Source organism: Oryzias latipes, chromosome 9 (assembly GCF_002234675.1).
Source record: "Oryzias latipes chromosome 9, ASM223467v1".
NCBI lineage: Eukaryota > Metazoa > Chordata > Actinopteri > Beloniformes > Adrianichthyidae > Oryzias > Oryzias latipes.
This window is the reverse complement of record NC_019867.2, coordinates 33,008,902-33,018,907: the sequence shown is the minus strand read 5'-3', so window position 1 is coordinate 33,018,907 and position 10,006 is coordinate 33,008,902. Positions and strand designations below refer to the sequence as shown.

The 10,006-nt window shown below is 58.1% G+C and overlaps 1 protein-coding gene across 2 annotated transcripts in view; it reads left to right on the top strand.

Annotated features, from left to right (window-relative positions):
• The window catches only part of mrpl1 (mitochondrial ribosomal protein L1), a 6,883-nt gene extending 2,506 nt beyond the window's left edge, over nt 1-4,377 (top strand). For both annotated transcript variants that reach the window (XM_004084736.2, XM_023958910.1), the window contains exons 2-9: nt 655-757; nt 822-1,086; nt 2,136-2,219; nt 2,306-2,377; nt 2,773-2,884; nt 2,994-3,094; nt 3,231-3,312; nt 4,213-4,377. In XM_004084736.2, coding sequence (XP_004084784.1) covers nt 655-757; nt 822-1,086; nt 2,136-2,219; nt 2,306-2,377; nt 2,773-2,884; nt 2,994-3,094; nt 3,231-3,312; nt 4,213-4,316 — 923 coding nt within the window. In that variant the 3' untranslated portion in view covers nt 4,317-4,377. The remainder of the gene's footprint in view (nt 1-654; nt 758-821; nt 1,087-2,135; nt 2,220-2,305; nt 2,378-2,772; nt 2,885-2,993; nt 3,095-3,230; nt 3,313-4,212) is intronic.
• Nucleotides 4,378-10,006: the final 5,629 nt, after the last annotated feature.

Genomic DNA, 10,006 nt, shown 5'->3' with positions numbered 1-10,006 from the left:
TAACTTGGAGTAGACAGCTGGGCCTCATGGGTCTGTTTGTAGTTTTAATTTGGAGTAGACAGCTGGGCCTCATGGGTCTGTTTGTAGTTTTAACTTGGAGTAGACAGCTGGGCCTCATGGGTCTGTTTGTAGTTTATTAATCGGAACCAGAAGTGATCGGGCGGCTTCTGTTCTGGAGCCCAGGCTGTTCTGGAGCTGTTGCTGGTCCGTTTGGGTCTGTCAGCAGCTGGAACCCCAAAGCAAATCTGATGTGTTGCTGCTTCATAAACCCAGAAAGTCTGACATCCCAACTCGGGTCAGAACAGAATCCTGTCCCTCAGCTTTGCTCAAACTCAAACACTTTATTTAAACAGTTTGTGTTGCCTGTGCTTTGTTGTGTTTGATTGTGGCTACATTTTTCTGAGCTGCAAAAACATCCGCCTCTCTTCAAAGTGTTTGAAAGGTTCTGCAGCAGAAAGCGGATCCCGCTGCTACAGGTCCAAACACGCCATGCTGCATTATGAAAGGAAAGTGGCTGGAGAAGCAGCTGAAGGGAGCTGTGCTGTAGAAAAGCTGGAGACTGAGCTCTGGTCAGACTGACGTGGTTCCTGACAAGCAGAGGACAGAAGAGCACTTGGTTCTGTTCCTCAAGCTGTCCCGTGTCTTCCTGTCCAGTGACGGCGGCGTGTTCGGGTCAGCTGCTGGGCGGCGGCGGCCCCCTCTGCACGGCTCAGTCGGCAGCGAGGAGCCTTCCTGTCAGGACGTTAGCCGCAGTCAGGTAAGTCGCAGAAACGTGTCGGCGTTCGGCTGCTCTCTGCTCGCCGTAACGGGTGGATTTTCAGGGCAGTGAAGAAAGACAAAAAGGGGGGTGTGGAGGAGGTAAAGAAGGAGAAGAGGCCCATCCAGGACAAAGACAGACACAAGCCCTTTGGGAAGACCGCCTGGGTCCCCGTGGACGACGTGTTCATTCTGAAGTACTATCCCAGGACTGTCTACGGAGCGGCGGAGGCCATCCAGATGCTGAAACGCTTCCAGGTGTTGGACTTCACTCCTCACAATCAGCCAGTCTACATCGACCTGAAGCTGGACATGAAGCTGGAGAAAAAGGTAACTGCAGGACACTCCCTCTATTCTAGTTTTTCAATTCTGTCCTCAAACAGATCAGATGCCCCCCCCCCCCCCCCCCACAGAGGTGGAACAGCCACACCCATGTGTGCTTTAGTAATGACTGTAGATGTAAGATAGAATAATATCACTGAACCTGGGAAGAAGTGTTCAACCTGAAAAGCTGAGTTTGCTCAGTGATGTTCAGCACAGGTAACGTCACCTGAGACAGAAGGAACGGAAGGAAAGAATCCAGGAAAGCCCCCCAATACTTTGTAGAGGAACTCTGGTTGTCAGCGACAGAGGTCAAAGGTTTCCTGTAGGTTTTCACCAGGCGTCCACACACTGCAGCTGCTCTTTTGGTCCATTCTCCCATGCAGATCTCCTCAAGAGCTGTGAGGTTTATAACGCAGAATGTCAACAGATTCTCTAAAGGACGGAGCTCCAAAGGCTGGTTTGACCGTTCCACAACCTTGAAAAGCTTCTCATGGAGCCCCCCTCTTTTGGCCCGGCTGATGTGTTTCGTCATCTTCATCACCCTGGCTTATGGAAGGTCTTCTGTCAAAATCTCTAGATTCTGTCCTTCTTTCCTTCAGTGGTCCCAAAGTATGATGCCCCCCCACTGTAGGTATGGTGTTCCTGAAATCCACCTTCAGTGTAAACAGTTGATCTCTTCCTCATAGGTTAGTCCAGTCCAGTCTGGTTCAGGTCGATCACTTTGTCCCTGGTGTCCTTCGACAGCTCTTTGCTGGGGGGGGGGGTCCTGACTGTTTCAGGGTGTCTTTATACAGATATCCAGCTTCAGGTGACATGAATGCAGGTTACTTCTGAAAGGAGTAACAGGTCTGTGAGGAAGAGAATTCTTGTTTTCTGCACAAAAATCTCAATCAATTCTTCAAAATCAGCCGATCCTCTCTTGACATTCTGCAGCTGCCGTCTTTTCATGGGGAACGTGACAGACCTCTCATCTTCTTCAATGTGATAACTTGTCCCGTAAACCCCATCTGCACGCTGAGCGTTCTCAACGGGACTCCTTTGTTTTCTCGCTGCAGAAAAAGATTGACCCCTTTGTGAGCACTGTGCACCTGCCCCACCCCTTCAAGACGGCCATCAACAGGGTTTTGGTCTTTACCGAGGTAAACGGCTGTTCTTCCTTTAATGTATGAAGTCGGAGCCTTTTTCCTAACTTGTTTTATGGGGGGGGTTCTGCTTTTCCCTGCAGGATCCAAATCAAGCCAGAGAGGCCCAGGAAAACGGAGCTGCCGCTGCCGGGGGGGCGGAGCTAATCCAGCAGGTGAGCTCCTCCAATCGACTGTTGAAAGTGAAGGTTGTTACCTGTGAATGGAAGTGGTTGACGGAGAAGACTGGAACCTCCGGAAAACGTCTTCCAAAGATCAGAAATGACGACGTGACACCACAGCGCCGTCATGTCTGCCTCATGAGCTCCGTGACATCACTGATACAGTTTGACCTCGGTAAAGAACGGCGGTGACCATGCTGTGGTTTTCTGGCCTCTTCAGGTTTCTATTGTTCAGGTCCAGTAAAGACCGAGCTGTAATTTGTAAATGTACGTGAAAATGAGAATTCAGAAGTCAAACATCTGTGAAACAAAAACCTCTTCAGGGTTTTTTCCCCATAACGCTGATGTTGACCTGTTGACCTGTGGTCTTTCTGCTGTCCCTCCTCCAGGTCCTGGAGGATGAGATCTCCGCTGACTTCTACCTCGCTGTTCCTGAAATCCTGCCCAAACTTTTACCGCTAAAGAACAAACTCAGGAAGAAGTTTCCAAAGAGCAAGAGGGGTGAGCGGCGCTGCCTTCTGCTGTCCCTCGGTCCACCTCAGGAGGGAAACAGGAGACATTCAGAGACGGACACAGCGTTAAGACCGTCTCTCTTCCTGTCTGCTCTCAGGAACCGTCAGCACCAACATTCCCAAGACGCTGGAGCTCTTTAAAACGGGACACGAATACCTGGTGGAGAGCGACTGCTACATCCGAACGCAGATAGCCACGGTACGGGGTGGAGGGGAGGGCTTCATCTGTGTGTGTGCGTGGTGAGGGGTGTGTTTATGCACGTGTGTTGGACCTGACAGCAGAGTTGGCTGCAGATGCAGAAAAGGTCTGAAGGTTTTCAACTTTCTCTGTGAAGCTCAACATGACAACAGAGCAGATCTCTGGCAACCTGCAGACGGTCCTGATGGATGTGTGCTCACACCGACCGCCCAGTGCAGGTATGTGCACGCAGAGACATGCACGCACGCACGCAGAGACATGCACGCACGCACGCAGAGACATGCACGCACGCACGCAGAGACATGCACGCACGCACGCAGAGACATGCACGCACGCACGCAGAGACATGCACGCACGCACGCAGAGACATGCACGCACGCACGCAGAGACATGCACGCACGCACGCAGAGACATGCACGCACGCACGCAGAGACATGCACGCACGCACGCAGAGACATGCACGCACGCACGCAGAGACATGCACGCACGCACGCAGAGACATGCACGCACGCAGAGACATGCACGCACGCAGAGACACGCACGCAGAAACATGCACGCAGGGACATGCACGCACGCAGACACGCACACAGACACGCGCACGCAGACACGCGCACGCAGACACGCGCACGCAGACACGTGCACGCACACGCAGAGACATGCACGCACACGCAGAGACATGCACGCAGAGACATGCACGCGCACGCAGAGACATGCATGCACGCAGACACGCACACGCAGAGTCATGCACGCGCACGCAGAGACATGCACGCAGAGACATGCACGCACACGCAGGGACATGCACGCACACACAGGGACATGCACGCAGAGACATGCACACACACGCAGGGACATGCACGCACACGCAGGGACATGCACGCACACGCAGACACGCACACGCAGAGACATGCACGCACACGCAGAGACATGCACGCACACGCAGAGACATGCACACATACACAGGGACACGCACGCAGAGACATGCACACACACGCAGGGACATGCACGGACACTCACTGACAACCAAGCAGGGACATGACCTGTGTTTAGGGAAGCAGACACATGAAGTTTGTCCCTTTTCCCCACCCTTAAACACATTTTCTCTCTCTCTTCTGGCTCAGGGCCCTTCATCGAGCGGGCGATCATGGCCAGTCACACCAGTGAGGCTGTCTGGTTCCACCATGAGGATGTTTTACCACACCTGGGGCAGGAGGGGGGCAAATGAGATGTCTGCAGATTGTGGCTGAAAGTTGGACTCAATAAAGCTGCTGCTGTGTGATTTCTCAGCATTTGTCCCTGTTTTACCATAAATCCCAGAAAGAGAAGGGGAGAGGTGACCCCACCCTGACAGATATTCAACCTTCTGTCTGTTCCTGCTGTGACTGCATGTTCCGGTGTGCAGGCAGTCTGGGACGGGGCTGTACACGCTCTGATGCAGCTGTGGGCCTCTTGTGATGCTCTTTAGAGTGTACATCCACACAACAACCACCCCCCCCAGATGACTGGTGGGGCCCCCGACAGCGCCAGGGGACCCCGTGTCCAACTGAGCAGTGATGGAACATTTTAGTAGCCGAGTGCTCAGATGTAGGGAACCCCGCCCACAACCTGGGGGCACGAGCCACACAGCTCAGATGTTACGGACTCCCCCACCCACAGAAAAGGAGCCACTGGGGCAGGGTCCCTGGAAACCCTGCCTCCCGCCGTGACCCAGGTGGGATTGGCTGACAGCTGGTGCGGGGCCTGATGTGACCGCCCTCTTCTGGGTGTGTTTGTGTGCCAAACGTGGGCCGGTAAAATGGGTGGAGTGGGGAAAAACGGAAACCTCTGTCCACCAACCGTGGCGTCCGATCCCCCAGACCCCTCCCCCAAAGACCCTTCCAAATGTGCATCACGTTGGCAGATCTGTGCTTAGCGGTTCAAATCCAGTTGTAATGCGGTCAAACGTTTGCTCTTTGCTATTCGTTTGAGGCCTCCATCTGACCCTGTGACCTTCAGGGGGCAGATGAACACCGGGGGTAGAGGAACACTAGGGGGGAGTGTTTCCCAGCTCATGGAGGGGTCATTGGGGGTCCTCAACTTAAGACAGTGATGCTGATTCTCACCTGCAGGTGTGAGGTGAGATCAGTCTGAGTCTTTGGCAGCATCGCTCAGCAGGTTTACAGCTGCCACAGAAACTGAACCTTTAACCTCTGCTGGCTTTGGCCCACAGCAAAACGCTTCAAAACCAGAGTAGGATCACAGAGCAAGGCAAGGCAAGTTTATTTATATAGCACATTTCCTGTCCAGAGACAACTCAAAGTGCTTTACGTTCAGCGTGAGGCGGAAAGATATGATTGGCTGCTTTGGGGAAACAAGTGAAGCTGCAGCAGGTAAAGCTGCAGCAGGTGAGGCTGCAGCAAGTGAAATAGCAGCACGGGAAGCTGCGGCAGGTGAGGCTGCAGCAGGTGAACAGGCAGCAGGTGAAGCCGCAGCAGGTGAAGCAGCAGCAGGTGAGGCTGCAACATGTGAAGCAGCGGCTGGTGAAGGTGCGGCTGGTGAGGCTGCGGCAGGTGAAGCTGCAGCAGGTGACGCTGCAGCAAGTGAAATAGCAGCAGGTGAAGCTGCGGCAGGTTAGGCTGCAGCAGGTGAACAGTCAGCAGGTGAAGCAGCAGCAGGTGAGGCTGCAACATGTGAAGCAGCGGCTGGTGAAGGTGCGGCTGGTGAGGCTGTGGCAGGTGAAGCTGCAGCAGGTGACGCTGCAGCAAGTGAAATAGCAGCAGGGGAAGCTGCGGCAGCTGAGGCTGCAGCAGGTGAACAGTCAGCAGGTGAAGCCGCAGCAGGTGAAGCAGCAGCAGGTGAGGCTGCAACATGTGAAGCAGCGGCTGGTGAAGGTGCGGCTGGTGAGGCTGCGGCAGGTGAAGCTGCAGCAGGTGACGCTGCAGCAAGTGAAAATGCAGCACGGAAGCTGCGGCAGGTGAGGCTGCAGCAGGTGAAGCAGCGGCTGGTGAAGGTGCGGCTGGTGAGGCTGCGGCAGGTGAAGCTGCGGCAGGTGGAGCTGCAGCAGGTGAGGCTGCGGCAGGTGAAGCTGCAGCAGGTGACGCTGCAGCAAGTGAAAATGCAGCACGGGAAGCTGCGGCAGGTGAGGCTGCAGCATGTGAAGCAGCAGCAGGTGAGGCTGCAGCATGTGAAGCAGCGGCTGGTGAAGGTGCGGCTGGTGAGGCTGCGGCAGGTGAAGCTGCAGCAGGTGAGGCTGCAGCAAGTGAAAATGCAGCACGGGAAGCTGCGGCAGGTGATGCTGCGGCTGGTGAAGCTGCGGCAGGTGGAGCTGCAGCAGGCGAGGCTGCAGCAAGTGAAAATGCAGCACGGGAAGCTGCGGCAGGTAATGCTGCGGCTGGTGAAGCAGCGGCTGGTGATGCTGCGGCTGGTGAAGCTGCGGCAGGTGAAGCTGCGGCAGGTGGAGCTGCAGCAGGTGAGGCTGCAGCAAGTGAAAATGCAGCACGGGAAGCTGCGGCAGGTGATGCTGCGGCTGGTGAAGCTGCGGCAGGTGGAGATGCAGCAGGCGAGGCTGCAGCAAGTGAAAATGCAGCACGGGAAGCTGCGGCAGGTGATGCTGCGGCTGGTGAAGCAGCGGCTGGTGATGCTGCGGCTGGTGAAGCTGCGGCAGGTGAAGCTGCGGCTGGTGAAGCTGCGGCAGGTGAAGCTGCGGCAGGTGGAGCTGCAGCAGGCGAGGCTGCAGCATGTGAAGCAGTGGCTGGTGAGGCTGCGGCAGGTGAAGCTGCGGCAGGTGGAGCTGCAGCAGGTGAGGCTGCAGCATGTGAAGCAGCGGCTGGTGAGGCTGCGGCAGGTGAAGCTGCGGCAGGTGAAGCAGCGGCAGGTGAAGCAGCGGCAGGTGAGGCGGCGGCAGGTGAAGCTGCGGCATGTGAAGCTGCGGCAGGTGGAGCTGCAGCAGGTGAGGCTGCAGCATGTGAAGCAGCGGCTGGTGAGGCTGCGGCAGGTGAAGCTGCAGCAGGTGAAGCAGCGGCTGGTGAGGCGGCGGCAGGTGAAGCTGCGGCATGTGAAGCTGCGGCAGGTGGAGCTGCAGCAGGTGAGGCTGCAGCATGTGAAGCAGCGGCTGGTGAAGCTGCAGCATGTGAAGCAGCGGCTGGTGAGGCTGCGGCAGGTGAAGCTGCGGCACGTGAAGCTGCAGCAGGTGAAGCTGCAGCAGGTGGAGCTGCAGCAGGTTAGGCTGTAGCATGTGAAGCTGCAGCAAGTGGAGCTGCAACATGTGAAGCAGCGGCTGGTGAGGCTGCGGCAGGTGAAGCTGCGGCAGGTGGAACTGCAGCAGGTGAGGCTGCAGCATGTGGAGCTGCAGCAGGTGGAGCTGCAGCAGGTGAGGCTGTAGCATGTGAAGCTGCAGCAGGTGGAGCTGCAACATGTGAAGCAGCGGCTGGTGAGGCTGCGGCAGGTAAAGCTGCAGCAGGTGGAGCTGCAGCAGGTGAGGCTGTAGCATGTGAAGCTGCAGCAGGTGGAGCTGCAACATGTGAAGCAGCGGCTGGTGAGGCTGCGGCAGGTGAAGCTAAAGCAGGTGAGGCTGCAGCAGGTGCAGTTGCTGCAGGTGGAGGCTGCAGCATGTGAAGCAGCGGCTGGTGAGGCTGCGGCAGGTGAAGCTGCAGCAGGTGACGCTGCAGCAAGTGAAAATGCAGCACGGGAAGCTGCGGCAGGTGAGGCTGCAGCAGGTGAAGTAGCAGCAGGTGAGGCTGCGGCTGGTGAAGCTGCAGCAGGTGAGGCTGCAGCATGTGAAGCAGCGGCTGGTGAGGCTGCGGCAGGTGAAGCTGCGGCAGGTGAAGCAGCGGCTGGTGGTGCTGCGGCAGGTGAAGCTGCGGCAGGTGAGGCGGCGGCAGGTGAGGCTGCAGCAGGTGGAGCTGCGGCAGGTGAGGCTGCAGCAGGTGAAGCAGCGGCCGGTGAGGCTGCGGTAGGTGAAGCTGCGGCAGGTGTAGCTGCGGCATGTGAAGCTGCGGCAGGTGGAGTTGCAGCAGGTGAGGCTGCAGCATGTGAAGCAGGGGCTGGTGAGGCTGCGGCAGGTGAAAATGCAGCACGGGAAGCTGCGGCAGGTGATGCTGCGGCTGGTGAAGCTGTAGCAGGTGAAGCTGCAGCAGGTGGAGCTGCAACATGTGAAGCAGCGGCTGGTGAGGCTGCGGCAGGTGTAGCTGCGGCAGGTGGAGCTGCAGCAGGTGAGGCTGCAGCAAATGAAAATGCAGCACGGGAAGCTGCGGCAGGTGATGCTGCGGCTGGTGAAGCTGTGGCAGGTGGAGCTGCAGCAGGCGAGGCTGCAGCAAGTGAAAATGCAGCACGGGAAGCTGCGGCAGGTGATGCTGCGGCTGGTGAAGCAGCGGCTGGTGATGCTGCGGCTGGTGAAGCTGCGGCAGGTGAAGCTGCAGCAAGTGAAATAGCAGCAGGTGAAGCTGCGGCAGGTTAGGCTGCAGCAGGTGAACAGTCAGCAGGTGAAGCAGCAGCAGGTGAGGCTGCAACATGTGAAGCAGCGGCTGGTGAAGGTGCGGCTGGTGAGGCTGTGGCAGGTGAAGCTGCAGCAGGTGACGCTGCAGCAAGTGAAATAGCAGCAGGGGAAGCTGCGGCAGCTGAGGCTGCAGCAGGTGAACAGTCAGCAGGTGAAGCCGCAGCAGGTGAAGCAGCAGCAGGTGAGGCTGCAACATGTGAAGCAGCGGCTGGTGAAGGTGCGGCTGGTGAGGCTGCGGCAGGTGAAGCTGCAGCAGGTGACGCTGCAGCAAGTGAAAATGCAGCACGGAAGCTGCGGCAGGTGAGGCTGCAGCAGGTGAAGCAGCGGCTGGTGAAGGTGCGGCTGGTGAGGCTGCGGCAGGTGAAGCTGCGGCAGGTGGAGCTGCAGCAGGTGAGGCTGCGGCAGGTGAAGCTGCAGCAGGTGACGCTGCAGCAAGTGAAAATGCAGCACGGGAAGCTGCGGCAGGTGAGGCTGCAGCATGTGAAGCAGCAGCAGGTGAGGCTGCAGCATGTGAAGCAGCGGCTGGTGAAGGTGCGGCTGGTGAGGCTGCGGCAGGTGAAGCTGCAGCAGGTGAGGCTGCAGCAAGTGAAAATGCAGCACGGGAAGCTGCGGCAGGTGATGCTGCGGCTGGTGAAGCTGCGGCAGGTGGAGCTGCAGCAGGCGAGGCTGCAGCAAGTGAAAATGCAGCACGGGAAGCTGCGGCAGGTAATGCTGCGGCTGGTGAAGCAGCGGCTGGTGATGCTGCGGCTGGTGAAGCTGCGGCAGGTGAAGCTGCGGCAGGTGGAGCTGCAGCAGGTGAGGCTGCAGCAAGTGAAAATGCAGCACGGGAAGCTGCGGCAGGTGATGCTGCGGCTGGTGAAGCTGCGGCAGGTGGAGATGCAGCAGGCGAGGCTGCAGCAAGTGAAAATGCAGCACGGGAAGCTGCGGCAGGTGATGCTGCGGCTGGTGAAGCAGCGGCTGGTGATGCTGCGGCTGGTGAAGCTGCGGCAGGTGAAGCTGCGGCTGGTGAAGCTGCGGCAGGTGAAGCTGCGGCAGGTGGAGCTGCAGCAGGCGAGGCTGCAGCATGTGAAGCAGTGGCTGGTGAGGCTGCGGCAGGTGAAGCTGCGGCAGGTGGAGCTGCAGCAGGTGAGGCTGCAGCATGTGAAGCAGCGGCTGGTGAGGCTGCGGCAGGTGAAGCTGCGGCAGGTGAAGCAGCGGCAGGTGAAGCAGCGGCAGGTGAGGCGGCGGCAGGTGAAGCTGCGGCATGTGAAGCTGCGGCAGGTGGAGCTGCAGCAGGTGAGGCTGCAGCATGTGAAGCAGCGGCTGGTGAGGCTGCGGCAGGTGAAGCTGCAGCAGGTGAAGCAGCGGCTGGTGAGGCGGCGGCAGGTGAAGCTGCGGCATGTGAAGCTGCGGCAGGTGGAGCTGCAGCAGGTGAGGCTGCAGCATGTGAAGCAGCGGCTGGT